The sequence below is a fragment of the Asterias rubens genome, chromosome 3, assembly GCF_902459465.1.
Source record: "Asterias rubens chromosome 3, eAstRub1.3, whole genome shotgun sequence".
NCBI lineage: Eukaryota > Metazoa > Echinodermata > Asteroidea > Forcipulatida > Asteriidae > Asterias > Asterias rubens.
This window is the reverse complement of record NC_047064.1, coordinates 5,195,289-5,212,334: the sequence shown is the minus strand read 5'-3', so window position 1 is coordinate 5,212,334 and position 17,046 is coordinate 5,195,289. Positions and strand designations below refer to the sequence as shown.

Sequence of the window (17,046 nt, the reverse complement as noted above, 5' to 3'; positions counted from 1 at the left end):
AAACACTCTCTCGACCCCCCTGTTTACACTCTTTCAGGTTTTCCTGTGCAACCCACATCCTCTGTCAAATACCTTGGAGTCACTCTGAATGCTCAGCTCTCTTGGAATAACCATGTAAAAAATGTTGTTTCAAGTGCCAATAGAACATTGGGCCTTATTAAGACCATTGCTTTCAATTCTTCTGTTTCGGCTAAGTTCTGTCTTTATAAATCCCTAGTTCTCCCAATTTTAGAATATGGCATGCCAGCTTGGCTCCCTCATACATCTCTCCAGACTCAGGCCCTCGAACGGGTACAAAAACGTGCTACTCGGTTTATTCTTGGGCAGAGGATGGGTGAGATGTCCTACCCCGATAGACTTAAGTCCCTCAACTGGTCGTCTCTGTCAATTCGTCGTAATTTTTCTGTTTTGTATTTTATCATTAAGTGTAAGTTTAACCTTATTCACTGCGATGTGGCAGACATCATTTCTGTCAACCATAGATATCCTAATGTTCTCACCTTCAAACACCTGTATGCTAGAACCGATGCTCTGCACTTATCTGCTCCTCATCTTTTTCCCAGACTTTGGTCTAGTTTGCCAGAAAACATTCGTAATTCACTACTGCTCTTGCCCTTCCACAGCTTTCTCAAATCACTTAGATTTTCTGTCTGTCAACCTCATGAATCTACTGAATAGTAGCTTTAGCCCTATCACTTGTGCAATATTTTAAGTCGTTTTAATTTATCTACAAGTTTAGGTTTTATTTATTTATTTATTTCCCTTTATTGTTTATCCTTACCCCATCTGTTATTTTTACTTATTTATTTATTTTTAATTTAATTTATTTTTTATTCTTAATATATATTTAGCATTTTCTATTGATTTTTAATTTTCTGCTTTTATTATTGCTTTGTGTACTATATTATGTTAAATCTATATTAATTTTATTGTGTACCCCAGATGTGGGGCAACAGATCTACGGATCATAGTATGTATTTGCTTTTGTTGTCCCTTGCCCATCTTGGGGTATAATGTTGTCAATGTATTTTGTTTTGTACTGTTATGGCGAATAAAATAATAATAATAATAATAATAATAATAATAATAATAACATTGAAGTCTTACATGTAGAACAGGTATCTACCAAACAATGTACTCAAGGCGCTGAGTATATTATACAAACTTTTAGAAAGATAGGTTATTGCAGTGATGAATTATGAGACGAAATTATGGAAAACAACGTTACAGCGACCTGTTTCATTTGTCAGTTTGTGACTGCCTAGAAAAGCAAGAGTAAATGGTGATAATTTTAATCAGTCGGCGATATAGGACAGGAGGATATTGGAGGATTTCAATTTTTTCATAATATTTTTGAGAATAGTATGTTTACAGCTAGCTAGTAGAATGTCTCTTGTGCTGCCGAGGTGTTCAATTTTCATACAGTGCAAGTGGTTGCCTCCAAGTTGCCTGAAAAATGTGCCATGTGGACATGGCACTTAGGGTTGTAAAATAAAAAAGCAGAATGACACATCAGTGTTCACACAGAACCAGTAAACCTTACATACTACCTGAACGTCTTTCAATGGATGAATCAATGAACAAAACAAAATCAAAGAAACAAAATGCAGCTTGGATTCGAAACTTTGCATGGTGAATGAATACAATTAGGTGAAGGTTTGTGGTAACATCATGTGTAAACCTCTTTCGAGTAGTGTTGGTTCTTATGAGAACTGGTGGTTGACAACTCACCGGTTCAACTCACAGGTTCTTCTCAGAACCAATACTAGTCAAAAGAGATGCACACATGGTGCTACCCCAAACCTCACCTTAAAGGCAGTGGACACTATGGACCGATCCGACCTGTCAATCAAACTGTGCGCGTTCACCCATTTGACCAATCACAGCAATGATTGTGGTCGGACAAACTCGGTCATGCGTGCGCGTAAATTTGGCACGCGCGGCAGAATCATGCAGAATGTCATTTGGAGTGCTCGTACACGTGTCTTGCTCACATGTGCGGTGGGCGGAGCTTAGTGGAAAGCCGGAACGGTCCACTGGTAATTACTCATAATAATTATTAGCATAAAACCTTACTTGGTATTAGCGAGTAATGGGGAGCTGTTGATAGTATTAAACATTGTGAGAAACCGCTCCCTCTGAAGTGAGTTAGTTTACGAGAAAGAAGTACTTTCCACAAATTTAATTTTGAGACCTCAGAATTAGATTTTGAGGTCTCGAAATCAAGCACCTGAAAGCACACAACTTCGTGTGACAGGGGGTGTTTTTTCTTTCATTATTATCTCGCAACTTCGATGACCAACTAAGCTCAAATTTTCATATGTTTGTTATTTTATGCATATGTTGAGATACAGCAAGTGAGAAGACTGGTCTTGGACAGTTTCCAATAGTGTCCAGTGTCTTTAATTGTAGCTTTGATGGTTTTCTTATTTTCAGATTGAGCTTGAGAAGATCATCAAGGACACGATACTGAAGAGGAAGTACCAGCAAGAAGTGACCATCTTCATTGTGGGATACGAGACCAAGAACGGACAGCGACTGAAACTACTATCACAGATCAATGATGTGAGCAGACATTCTCTTAAGATTAAACTATATAAATAATAGTGAACTTGCATGTTCTTTTACATAACGTTACACAACACATAGGACCAACGGCTTTACGTCCCATCCGAAGGATGAAGCAATGGTTAAGTGTCTTGCTAAAGGACACAAGTGTCACGACTGGGGATTCGAGCCCACACTCTGCTGATCAGAAACACCAGAGTTTGAATTCGGTGCTCTTAACCGCTCGGCCACGACCTTTCCGAAAATATCCCTGTGTGTGTTTTCTGTGCCCAACAATTTAAAAATACTCAGTCTAGTAAAATGTCTTGATTTTTTTTTCTTGAAATGTGTCCAGTTTTTCAGCACCTACATCAACAGCATAGATGAAGAAGAGATCACGCCGAAACCAGCCGTTGAGAACGAGATGGAAGAGATTTCAACCAGGGTCCAGGAAGCTATGGACACTGCATCCAGTGCTGCCCAGAGGCTGAACGACATCGGGACAGACTTATTCAACTTTGTAGAAAAGTTACATGGAGGGAAAGCTGCGTCAAAGTGAGTTTTATTTTCAGGTGGATATTACTGATACCTTGAATGTTGAATTGTTGTCCTCTCCTAATAACAGTGCTGCTGTCCTGGAGAGGGTGGATTGCAAAATCCATTGTGCCCTGTGCTGTTAATATTTTGCTTATCAGATTAAGATATTGTCAATTTGTCCTGAGAGAGATTGGAAGCGCCATCCCTCTTATAGCTGACAGTGGTTCTCTCTGGAACCATTGCAGAGTTGTTGCAAAAATGTTGATTTATAGAACAGGGCCCAATTTCATGGCTCTACTTTCCCTAAGCAAAGATTCGGCACTAACGGAAGCAGGGAACTCTGTGCTTCATCAAACTTAATCTCACGGGTTAACAGGGAATTTTTGCTTGTGTGCGTGCATACTCCACGCTACTAGGCATTCTTCGCTTACACAGCTTGCGCAGAAACTCGATGAAAATGAAGATTGTAAGCGCAGTACTCAACGATGAGCAGAGCCGTTAAATTTTGCCCCGATCTTTGCAGAAGTTTGGGGATAGGATTTGAGGACACAGAAAAGAATCACCGACTAATAAGACCATGGCCCAATTTCATGGCTCTGCCTACTGCCAAATTAAGCGCTTGCGATAACCTTTTCCGCTTACTGTGCTAGCGCCAAATTTATGTGCTAGCCGTGTAGGCAGAGAACGCCTAGTAGCGTGGGGTATGCACGTGCACAAGCAAAATTTCCATGCTTGCCCGTGAAAAACACTTGACGAAAGCGTGGAATCCCCTGCTTCCATAAGCTCCAGCCAGTTCTTTGCTTACGGTAAGCAGAGCCAAGGAATTGGGCCCATCTGTACAAATAAAAGTAAGAGTTAAAGACACCTGAGAACATGAGCGTAAACAGAGGTCATCATAGCATACCAAATGGAAAGGTTAGATCAAGCTCTGACATTGTTGAATACAGTGGTGATCTGCGCTAGTCTCTTTTTTGTATGACATGCCTAAACATCACAAGGCCGGAAGGCCCTTTCAAAGTGAGGGCTACACTTAACTGATGACAGCCCAAAATTAACTGTCACCTGGGGTGCTTTGCCTCCTACTCCTGGGGCTGAAACAGGTTAAACCCTTTTAGGACGTGGACATTGATATCACCGACTAGGAGCCTAGCTGGTAGAGCAGAAAGCATTATGGTTAAAATGCCTTGCTCAAGGGCGCAAGTGTCATGACCGGGATTCCAACCCACACTCAGCTGTTGCCAACATCAGAGCTTGGGTTCAGTGAACTAGACCGCTTAGCCACAACACTTGAAGTAAATGAAGAGTATTGGTAGTCTACAAGCCTTCAAACTGGTATTCATACACAGGGCCCTTATGATGCCCCTAAATGGGGTGGTAGATGAATTGTCTAAATGTGATTTTTGTTTACTCTTCTAGGAGTAAGAAGAAGTTGGAGAAAGCTCTGATGCAAGCCAAAGATGACATCATGAACCTGACAGAGAAACTCATGGGAGCCCAAACAGGTAAATCATGCCCTTTGCTTCTCCCTGCCTATGCCTGATATGTATAGTTCAGGGCAAAAACAGAATATGTTTTGAAACCTTGCATGGTGGAAGTATAAAAAGGTGAAGTTTGCACCATGTGTAAATCTCTTTTGAGACGACACAGTTTGTTAAACCTGGTTGGAGAAGAGTTAGGAATTACACTGCAACCCCTTTCTCACCAAAGTTCTGTAGCCAGCCTTTGTCTGTTTTACAGATATTTCCATGGTAAATGTTCCACCAGTCTATCCAACCTTGTTGCTCCTGTCAGGATGTTTGAGCGTGAGACCAGGCTTTCTGCTTGTTCTCATCCTTATACTGTGGCTGTGCCGAGATGTAGAACAAAGAGCTACTCCAGTAGCTTTTTCCCTTGTACTGCATCTCTTTGGAACTCCTTGCCTGGTGCATGTTTCCCTTCATCCTATGATCTTCCATCTTTTAAGAGGAATGTCATTTCCAACCTTCAGCTCCACTGAGTTTCTGCATGTCTATGTTTTCTTCCTTGTAGCCCTTAACATAGAGTGGATTTTAGCCTTGTTTTGGGCGACTTGCATAACAAAAATAAAAAAATAATAAAAAAAATTCCTCAAGACTTAGGCTTCTACATTTTTAGTGATATTTGACTTTCACTCTTTCCGACAATGGATCTCCTATATCCAATAACACATCCCCTACTAGACCTGGGTCATCTAAACCCTAAGTCTCCTCTACGTGTATGTCTCCTTCCCTTCCCAGGACAGAATTCCAACTTTCCAACTTTGAATTAAAAAAATAAAATTCAGTTCCAACTTTCCAACTTTGAATTAAAAAAACAAAATTCAGTTCAGACTTTTAAATACCTATAGGGCAACAAAAGGGGATAAGATCGTCCAGAAAGCCAAAAAGGAAAAGTCAAATCTGACATATTTTTCTTTAGAATCAAAGACACTGCTTGAAACCAAACTACTGCTTGTGCCACCAAGGTAGTCCGGTCTGACTACCAAAGTAGTCCGGTACCATATACTGCAGTTGGGTGCCTCCAAGTTGTTTGTAAAAGTTGCCTTGAGTGACAAGGCCTTAAGATCACTTTATTACCATACTTTTCTTAAATTCACAGAAATTGAAGAGAAGGAGGACCAGATGACTAAACTGTACAAGCAGATTGATGTGAAGAACCTTGAAGTTATGAAGTACAAGAATAATGCTGAGACAGCTAAGGTATAGATCTTTCCTTTACCTATGACAGGCATGCTATTTTTCCTACTTTAATCTGATTTCCAAATTTATTTTTTTTCTCAGAAAATCAGCAAAATTGTTAACCTAATGAGCCTGAAAATTATCTCAAAGCCTTCACCTTACGTACATGAGCGTCAACCCTTGTACTTGGTAACATTTTTCTCCTTTTTTTCCCCAAGTGTAAAATATCATGCCTGTTGATCATTTGACACCTTATTATAGGAACAAGCTGCCATACTGGGCAGTCCAAAAGATGAACGCCAGACTGATGGACGCACATGTGGAAGGGACTTTCGTTTTAGAAAGGTCCCGGTTGAACATGCTGCCCTTCAACGAATGGCATACTATTGAAAGTCATCAGGGCAAAACAGAATAACCATTGTTGAAAACACTGACTTTGTGAAAAGTGTTTATCACACTCCTGGCTGCCCATACATAAGGGTGAAGATGTTTGAAAACAAAAGAAGGGTAAAGATAATTCTTTTCAGACGCTAGAGGGCAGCAGACGTAGTACTATTCTTGAAGAAGTATGCATGCTCAGAGTATGAGGCCATGCCTGAACTTGTGTTGTGTATGAAGTGTGGACCTGATGGAGCAAAAGAGGTCCACGTAATGTTGCTAATTGAAACAGTACTTGTATGGGGACCTACACAGCATGTTTAGTGCTGTCTATAGTCTCAAAGTTTCCGATGTAGTGCAAATTCGGTTCTGGCTTTTTTTCTTCGGGAATGCCTAGCAACGTCTTTCTCTAAGGTAATTTTTCAGCAACTTCCAATACACTAGTGCAATGATTTTAAGAAATTAACTTTTTTGTTTATATTTTTCACAAATCCCTCTCAGAAAAATCTTGGCCAAGTTGAGGACCTGAAGCTTCAGATTCAGGAGAAGCAGGAAGAGATTGATAAACTTCATCGCTCGATGGCAGACCGTGACCTCAGCATGCAACAGATGGAGCAGTCTAGAGAGACCACGCTGGTCAAACTACGGGCTGCTGGTGGTGAGAACGAGGTAAGTTGTCGTAACTTTTTAAAAGTGCCGGAATAATATTTTCTTTGAGAGTACCACTGGCATTAAAGACACTGGACACTATTGGTAATTGTCAAAGACTAGTCTTTTCAGTTGGTGTATATCTCAACATATGCACAAAATAACAAACCTGTGAAAATTTGAACTCAATTGGTCGTCGAAGTTGCAAGATAATAATAGAAGAAAGAAAACACCCTTGTCACACTAAGTTGTGTGCTTTCAGATGCTTGATTTGAGAACCTCAAAATCTAACTCTGAGGTCTCGAAATCAAATTAGCAACTATGTTACTTCAGAGGGAGCTGTTTCTCACAATGTTTTATGCTACCAACAGCTCCGCATTGCTTGTAACAAAGTAAGTGTTTATGCTAACAAATATTTTGATTAATTACCATTAGTATTAGGACGAGATTATAGATTTTGAGATGTTCAACAGGGATTCTGTTTGAGGATGCAGGAATTGTTGGTTCTTAATAAGGAAAATACCTCAACAGATTACTTAACAAACAAATGTAATGTTTTAATCGTTATACAAACTAAAGTTTTTAGGGTTGTGTTTACTTTTGTTTCTGTCTTACATATTCTTTTTTTAATTCATGTATGCTCTTATTTTTGATGTTTTTTAATTCATGTACAATCACTGTGCAATGGACCGATCCAGCCTGTCAATCAAACTGTGCGCGTTCACCCATTTGACCAATCACAGCAATGATTGTGGTTAGACAAACTCGGTGCGCGTAAATTTGGCACGCGCGGCAGAATCGTGCAGAATCGTGCAGAATGTCATTTGGAGTGCTCGCACGTGTCTTGCTCACGTGTGCGGTGGGCGGAGCTTAGTGGAAAGCCGGAACGGTCCATTCAGCCTTTGGGCTGCAGGGAGTGGTTTTAACAAACTGATAATAATAATTATAAGTTAAAAACCATATTCATGCTGTGAGACACGGATGCCAATTGGATCCATGGCTGAAATCGAGGCTGGAATCTCGGTCAGCTCAGACGTAGGCCGTGTCTGATGCGGCAACTTTGGCTACAGCTACGGCTAGATCAGAGCATCTGCCAGTGTTAAATAATAGGCAGATGTACCGCACAATCTAGTTGCTGCTGTAGCCAAAGTCGCCGTTTTGGACATGGCCTTTCTTTTAAAGTACATGTACAATGAAATAAAACATTGGAAGCCTCATTTGTGCTTAGCTATTTTTTTTTTTTTTTTTTTTTTTTACTTAAGCAGCTCTTTGAAATTGGGATCAGGTTTGAAGAATGATCCAGGAATATTTGTACTTTGAACACTGTATTGTTGGGAAAGAAGATCAAGCTTAAAGAGACCAAATAATTAAGCTAGCTCTAGGGGCTTGTCACACAAGGTGATTTTTAACAGACAACTTGGAGACAAACTGCTTGGCAACAAAAAAGAACACTGAGCACTTTTTGTACCAGTGTCTTGCATTGCTCTCCCCAAGAACAGTGTAATTGCTAAAATGTGAATATGTTTTTTGTGTGGACCTCACCTTGTACTGGTTGCCTGCAAATTTCCCTGTCTGGCGTGGCCTCCAGTCTGGCAACATCTGGCTGAAAAAGAATTTGTTAAATTGATGCATCAATGGCAATAATGTTCATATGCTTATCTTCTCGCCAAACTTATTAATATTTATGTTGCGTTGTACACATGCATTTAATATTTAACTTATATTTAATTTATGTAACTTTAAAGTCAGTGTAGCAATTGTCAGTAATGAAGCAGAAGAAGAAGAAGACTAGATAACTTATACAAATAAGACAGTCGAAAATAGGCCACCAGTTTTGGGGATGGGGTTAGACACAGGGCCCAGTTTCATAAAGCCTGTAACCACACAAACTTAATTGCTAAACACAGAAAAGTATTGGTTAGCTGAAACAGGTTACCAGCCAAAATTATACTAAGTTTGCATTGTTGTGCCTGGTATCCCATTTAATTTGTGCTAAGCAAAGAAATTTGACAAGCAGTATTTTCTGCTTACCATCTTTATAAAATTTGGTTATTCAAAGTTATTTTAAGTATGAAAGGTATGCTTGTCAAAAGTCATCACTTTTATCAGTGTATGTGGAGTGCATGCCTGTGTCTACGGGCGCCCCTATTGTACTGAACTGACTCATGTCTGCTCCGACCATTGTTAACCACTTGACACAAAACCAACCTTTACTGATAAACTTGTGTTACTTTTGTCATTTGTCATTCCTCAGTGTTGCTACATGTACTCTGGGAATATTTTGATCTCCGGTAGCATTCATATTTTGTCAGGTTTTAACGGGAATGAGTGTAAATCACTGGGATTATAGTAGCCCCCCCCCCCATGCATAATACTAAGTAATTTTGACAGCTCCCATTTGTACCATAAATGTTTTTGTGGATGTTTGTTTATACAGTTTGTTGCTTAAGGCTCGGAGATCTATCAATCACCAATCTTTACTTTAAAAAGAGTTGTACTGTACATGTAGGCTATGTGGTACATGTTTGAATTATGGCATGAATTTTTTTTCTTTTTCTGTTAGCCACTGGGATACTAAGTAAATTTATTCATTGTACAAAGTTGATGGTGGTAAGTTGGTGACTTATTATGACACAGTGTAAAGGTCTGTTTACCCTAAAAAGGAAATAGTGTTAAGATGGTTTATATTTTTAAAACGTTAATTTCTAATCAATAACTTAAGCTGCATACAGCATTCTCCTAAAGACGATCAGAGCACACTGATCAAACTGTCAAGTTGTCAAATCACTGGCTCTTTTCAGAACCACCACAACTCAAAGAGAATTTAATGTAGGCCTACATGTAAATTGTACTCCCTGCCGTTTCAAATCCTGCTTAACAAACTTGATTGCATTCACTTTTTAAAATCTTTGATATGAAATCCCTTTTATTCGTTTATTTCTGAAAGAGTAGAATGGGGATCACTCCCCCCCCCCTAAAAAAAAATCAACTAAAAAACAAAAACCAACAGCAACAACAACAGCGAAAAACAAAAACGCTATGTAAGTCAACCCCTTTAAAAATTTATGAAGCCATGAATCCATCCGAAGTTTCTTCAAAGTCTTGATCCCCTCCACGATGAGGTCAGGACCCCCATCGAGGTCGACTGTGTGCAAATCAGGTAGTAATAAGGGGTTGTAGTTGCCATGGTGTTTGTCAACAGAGTTGGACCAATGAGGAAGTGTGCCACATGGAGCCGTAGTGCAGCAGTGAAGCAGAGGTTCTACACAGCACACAACAGCATTGGTCTGTGGGCAAGGCTATGATCAACAACCTGTACGCCTACAAGTACAGGGAGTACTACTGCCAAGAGAGGTGCTGACAGCATTTTGAAGGGTGTTAGTTTATTGACTTAGTAGTAGCCTTTCAAAAAAAGATATTTTTGTTTGCAAACATTGCTAACACGGCTTGTCTATGATTGCCAAGTACAGCAAGTACTTTTGCTGAGAGGGGTCAGTTGATGGACTTCAAAAGGTTGATATTTTTGTCCGCGTACATTGTGTAAAGGATTTTCTAAAAGGGATAGTGGCGTTGAACAGGTAGGCTTTGTTGTGTATATTTTCTCCATGGTGTGTTTTGAAAAACTTGTTGCTTTCAGGTTGTATTAATATGAAAAATAAACGGATCTGACAATTATTGGTTTTTTCCTATTATATAAAGTTTGCTTTATATTTCTAAAAAAAGTAACTGCTGATAAAGTCTCAAAGTGTTGTTAAATATGATATTGTAGGCCTATGTATGTTTAAAAGTGTCATTGCCCTACATGTACAAGTTTTTAAAGGGAAGGTACACATTTGGTAATTGTCAAAGACCAGTTTTCTCACTTGGTGTATCCCAACATAAGCATAAAATAACAAGCCTGTGAAAATTTGAGCTAAATTGGTCATCGAAGTTGCGAGAAAATTATGAGAGAAAAAACACTCTTGTTGGATGAATTTGTGTGCTTTCAGATAGGAATAAAAGACTTCTGGTAAGAAGTCTTTTATTATTTTAGTGAGAAATTACCTCTTTCTCAAAATCTATGCTACTTCAGAGGGAGCTGTTTCTCACAATGTTTTAAACTATCAACAGCTCTCCCAAGCTTGTTACAAGTTAATATTTATTTTGAGTAATTACCAAACGTGTACCTTCCCTTTAGCGGTACCGGATTTGTACTGAACATTGTGTTGTGGAAAAACAGTTTTAACAACAGTTTTACTGCCTTGCTACTTTTGTCACTGTAATTATATTTTCATCAGTAATTCACCATAATTTACTGCATGAGGGCGTATAACTGTTACTAAATTCATGTGATGCATAAATGAAATGCAAAACAAACTATTATTAAAATAACAGACAAGGTGAGGCAACAAACTGTTTTTTCATTCTCTCAGTTTCACAAAAGTAAACTCATGGTTTTTGGGTGCTGGCAAGAGTATTGCCGACATTGAGCTGTTGTACAAAGGTTTGGCATACTTTGTCCACCCCTTTCGGGGAACGGTTTGATTCAGGAGTTGTTTTCAAAATTATCATGGTTACATACACTTTGCTTGTCAAGCCACAGGGGGCCTCTTCAAGCCTGTTTGGGCTCCTTAAGCATTGATTTAGCCCCAACCAAACACTGTGGAGGGCTTAAGGTCACCCAGGTTGGTAATAAAATACAGCAGGTGCATCTAAAGGGTAACGTTAATATAAGAATTATAATAACCTCCCTTGCAGAGAAAAGAGCTTCAAGAAACTAGCCACCAAGGATGATTTCACTTTATTGTAGAACTGGACATTTTTTTTTACTTGTGTAGATTTGAAAGGTGTTTCAAAAGGTGAAATGATCAAAATGAGTTGTTGTTGTTGTTATTATACACAATTTGATTGATGTAATAATATTCTGAATTTCATGATAATTTTAACTGAACTTAAAGACAGTGGACACTATTGGTAATTGTCAAAGACTAGTCTTCACAGTTGGTGTATCTCAACAATGCATAGAATACCAAACCTGTGAAAAATTGAGCTCAATCGGTCGTCGAAGTTGCGAGATAATAATGAAAGAAAAAACACCCATGTCACACGAAGTTGTGTGCTTTCTGATGCTTGATTTTGAGACCTCAAATTCTAAACTTGAGGTCTCGAAATTAAATTCGTGGAAAATTACTGCTGTCTCGAAAACTACGTCACTTCAGAGGGAGATGTTTCTCACAATGTTTTATACAACCTCTCCCCATTACTCGTATTCAAGAAAGGTTTTATGATGATAATTATTTTGAGTGATTACCCATAGTGTCCACTGCCTTTAATCCATACTTACTTCCTAGTTTTTTGGACTGGAGATTTTTAGGTCTACCTTAGTTGGGTGCTCCCTCTATTATTAACCTTTTTGTCTAGGCCCACATTTTTGGGGGGGTATGTTTGTTTTATACAAAATTTGATTGATGGAATAGTTTTCTGATGTTAACTAAACTAAAGCCCATACTTCCTGGCTTTGAGACTGGAACTGAGTATAGTTTTAGGTCTACATTTGTTCTGTGCTCCCTTCATTATTAACAATTGTTTTTTTATATTCCTTTTTAAATTATTGTATGCTATAAAAAATGTGATTGATGAAATAATTTTCTGAATGTCATGATATTGTTAACTGAACTTAAAACGCATTTTTCCTGGCTTTTAGACTGGAGTTGAGAATAACTGTAGGTCTATACCTGTTCTGTGCTCCCTCTTTTATTAACCTTTTTGTATATTTCTTTTTAAATTTGTGTATGTTTTATAAAAATTGATTGATGGAATAATTTTACTGAATTTCATAATGTTTACTGAACTAAACCCCTACTTCTTCCTGTTTTTATTATTATTTTTTTTAACTAACTTAGCTTAAAATAGAGTATATTCTTGCTAACTCTACAACTTTGGAATTCTGAACTGCCAAAATCTTTCTAAAAAGCTTAAGGCACACAGCCTATGGATTGAAACTTCCCACATCACAACTCACAGATCAGTGCTCACATTCTCTCCGAGCTTTTGAACACACTTTAATCTTTTGAAAATCTTTTAAACTTCAAGAAGCATTTCTAGCAAAACTTTTTACTTTTCTCGATTTTGATTGATGCAATTTGTTCTTCTTCTTTTGACTGAGCCAGCCATCGATTTCACAAAGAGTTAGGACTCGTCTTATCTCGAGTTAGGACGAGTAACTCGTCCTAACTTAGGATTAATCTTAAGGTCTGCATGCTACAGTGCAGGGTTGGGACTCGTCATAAGTCCTAAGATTAGTCTTAAGTTAGGAAGAGTTTTGTGAAATCAACGGCAGGATCCATACTATTAGGATCCATACTCTTCCCTAATTTTATAAAGCCCGTAAGCACAACAACTTGCTAAGCACAGAAAAAACTGTTTAAGAAAAAAAAAACACGCAACTTTCTAAAATTCCACAAATTTCCACTTTTACAACTAAGGCCTCTGTTTTGTTTTGCTGAGCATTTCTAAACCTTCTGATATTTGGCCCTTGGCCCCATTATAGATTGATACACGATAATCAGAAAGGCAATGCAATCAGACGCATGAGTTTTGAAGCTAAAAAAGTTTGAAAGAAGGGATCTTTCACAAATAATGGATATTCCAACAAATTCTTCATGTTGATTCTCCAGTCGATCAACTAAAACACAATTTTTACTTTTTATTTTTGCCTTTATCTACAAAATGTGTATCTTTGAAAAGCATTGATGGCATAATTCACAAATTGTTGACCTAACAGATGCTAACATTTAGCCTTCTCTCCCCTCCTAACATTAATGTAGCTTATTAATCCAACTAATATTTCTATATTCTCTCTTTCTCCCGCCATTCCTCGCTTGCCTGGAATATCTGTTCTACTTCCTCAGAAGAGACAAGTAATGTTTCCCCCTCTGTAGTTAACATAAGATCACATCATTTATGTTTCATAGTGACTCGACACTCCCACCCATCCATTCATCACTCACCATGCACCGTACTCACAACATTCACCATGCCTTGAATTTCATTCTTAAAGGGGCACACCCTTTTTCCTCCACTTCTATGAGGAAAAAATTCAATTTGTATTGTAACTTTGCAAAGGGCATCACGACAGCTTTTTGAAAATGGGCCCTGGACCACATTTTTAAGAGCTGCGGAACCAGGCGATTTTGTGCTTATCTGTGCAGTTTTCATTTCAAACCACTGCTAATCAAAAGCATGGAAAGAGACATGCTACGGCCATGTCCGAGTTAGCGGCTACAACTAGGGCTACTATATGCATAATTATAGTACATCCTTAGCAACTCCCTTGGCAACAGTCAGAGCCGTAGCTGTAGCCGCCAATTTGGACACGGCTTAACCTTCCTGTGTTTACTTTTCAGCAATGAATGATAAACCAATTCTAATCCATTGTATATGCGCAATCTGGCTGTCATAGTTTCTTTCTTAATTATTGTGAAATACTCATGCGCTTAAGCACATTTTCTGCTTAAGTAAGCAGACTAATTTACTTATGGGGTAAGCAGCTTGATAAAAGTGACTCTTGGATGGTACAACAATAAGTTGGGTCAGGATTTGAGAAGTGACTGTGAAGAAAAAATATTGAAAAGTTTACTGACTATGAATTGAAGAGCTTCTCAAACAACCAACCATTCGGATCTTTACGGTGTATGTTTTAAATCTTGACCTGATGGAGAAAAAAGGCTTGGAACCGGCAGTTTCTGGATAAACATTCTGTTTAAATATTTCATTTAAACTCAAATGCAAAAGGTTTGAGTGAACCAACAGTACACCTCTTCAATTGAGAGGAAATGTCTACACCTTATTTCAACTATTTTTAATTGTGTAAGGATGTTTGCAAAATTGTCTTTCAGTTCTGTCCAATTTTTTGTTGATTGTGCTTGAAATACAAATTGTAGATTTTATTTCTTTTCATCGATTTATTTTTGGTGTGCTGTACTTATTAATTTTGCCGGAGTGTTAAGGCCGAGTCACACTGCAGCGATACCGAAAACGATAACGATCACGACACAAAGAGAACGCATTCTATTGGTTGACTTGCTCCACGCAGAATACGCACACACTCATTCAACCAATAGAATGCGGTCTATTTGCGTCATGATTGGATCGTTTTCAGTTTCGTTATTGCTGCAGTGTACTTATGAATGTACATGTACCTCATTTGGCTCCGAGCTTGAAGTGATAGAGCTGCGGTAGTCAGATTTTTACTGCACTTGAACCATCGGTATAATCACCCTTGTTCATTGTCCATCCATTTTGAGTTTTCTCCCATTCAAATCAATGTAATGAAAGTGAGGCTGGAAGGCCAAATGTTTTGGTTTGAATCTGTCTATATCATTAATATGGCATGTCAAAAAATGTGTATTAATGTTTTTTTAAAGCACCGTGAGACATACTATTCACTTCATGAGGTGTTTTCTTTTAAAAATCAAATCACCATGTATGTTTGTATTGTTTTTGTTTCATAAAATATCGCCCAACTCCATTTAAATTTCATCTTCCAGCCCAAGCGCCCTCTGTTGAAAGAATTTTCACCCTTAATCCACGCAAATCCTTCACCTGTTCCTCAATGCACACACACTGCTCTATAAAACCTGCATACTTGATATTGATAAAAATCCCCAGATATCTTGTCCATCAGTTCACAAAAACCTAGTGTTAGTGAGAATCCCCCCAAAAATCAATTTTATCACTAAGCTCTTGTGTGGCCTCCAAAGTTTCATTGATTTTGTTTCTTCATGAAAGATACATGTAATCCTTTCAGAATACTGGCCGGTACATTGTAGGGCCACCACTATCCTGTAGTTTCAGTTAGACATGAAGGCAGGAGAGGTCATTGGCTATTGATCTTAAATTATCCTAGTCAACAAGTGGTAGTTTGGAGCACTCCGTAACACACTTGGATTGGCGACTACTTACAAGAAACTCCTGCGTTTAAAGAGTTGTTTGCCTTTTTTTCACGTGAGGCTTTGCATTTTCTGCACTTTGTCATCATGTTTTCATGCAACCTGTAAGGATGACTTCCTAATTTGTGTGTGTGGATTTCGTTAACTGTCTTACAGCACACAATCGACAAACTTCAGTCAAAGGTATCAACGCTCCAAGTGCAGTTGGAAGAGTCCAGAAACGGTAATGAAATATTTATTAAACACGAAGGATAACAATTATCGGAACATGTCACTGTAATTTATTCATTAGATTTTCAGGTTACTGTTGTTCCAATTGATTTTAAAATGGATGGTATAGAAGTAACAACTGGTTTTGAATATATTTGTTGTTTAAACACGATGTCACATAATTTATTCAGTGATAACTTGTTTGTTCAAAGGAAAATAAATTGTTCAGAAAACATCTTCTGTATTGGTTTGCATTATACCAGAATTATTTTTGCCTTGAAACGGACCGTGCACTTTTCATAGTTTGTGTTCAATATCTCTTGCTGTCACATGGTTTTGTCAAAAACACTGAATAATTGTGATAAGAAAATATAAGGCGGCCAAATCAGGCTGCTGAAAAAAGATGACCCACTATGACAGTGTGTCACTTTTATCGTTTAAACAAACATACATATCCAGGTTGCACTCCAGAACGTCTGTCACAAAACAAGTAGTATTAATTGTTTAGTGTCTGAACAAAATTCATACATAGCTTTTCTCACTGTAACCTTTGCCTTTGATTTCATTTTTTTTAAACTTTTTTTTTTAGGAACAGTTATGGCTGTGAATCTGGGAAAAAAAGTAATTTTGCGGGCCCTTACAAAATATATAAAAGTCCTTAATTAAACTCTTCAAATTTAACTGAGGAATTTTATTAATTTAATCAGAAGAATCATTAGAAATGATTAAACTGAGTTATTTGAAGCCTCAAAAAAAGGATAAAGCATGTAATGAATGGAATTACGGTGCAGGTACAAACGTAACATAAAGTGTAAGTCGGTAGAGCTGTTTCTCACTACTTTATTCACCTATTTTTGGTCTTACAATGTAAATGCTGTACAAGGCGGCATTAAAAAGGTCTTAAAATTTACTTTTTGAAGTGTTCAGATACCCTGTATTTTTCTTAATTCGAAAATGACAATATTTTTGAAGGTTTTTTTATCTTTTTGTCACTAGACTAGATTTAGGGATGTTGAAAAGTATATATAATTTATTTTGATTGAAACTCATTTGTTCTTTCTTTATGACAACATTTCTTGAGTGAGTTTCATCTTTTTCTC

At 37.9% G+C, this 17,046-nt stretch overlaps 1 protein-coding gene across 6 annotated transcripts in view; it reads left to right on the top strand.

Annotated features, from left to right (window-relative positions):
- Positions 1-17,046, top strand: part of LOC117287899 (golgin subfamily B member 1-like) — a 54,158-nt gene that overhangs the window by 3,192 nt on the left and 33,920 nt on the right. For all 6 annotated transcript variants that reach the window (XM_033768509.1, XM_033768507.1, XM_033768506.1 and 3 more), the window contains exons 4-10: positions 2,437-2,565; positions 2,903-3,102; positions 4,501-4,586; positions 5,701-5,801; positions 6,660-6,827; positions 13,697-13,705; positions 15,893-15,959. In XM_033768509.1, coding sequence (XP_033624400.1) covers positions 2,437-2,565; positions 2,903-3,102; positions 4,501-4,586; positions 5,701-5,801; positions 6,660-6,827; positions 13,697-13,705; positions 15,893-15,959 — 760 coding nt within the window. The remainder of the gene's footprint in view (positions 1-2,436; positions 2,566-2,902; positions 3,103-4,500; positions 4,587-5,700; positions 5,802-6,659; positions 6,828-13,696; positions 13,706-15,892; positions 15,960-17,046) is intronic.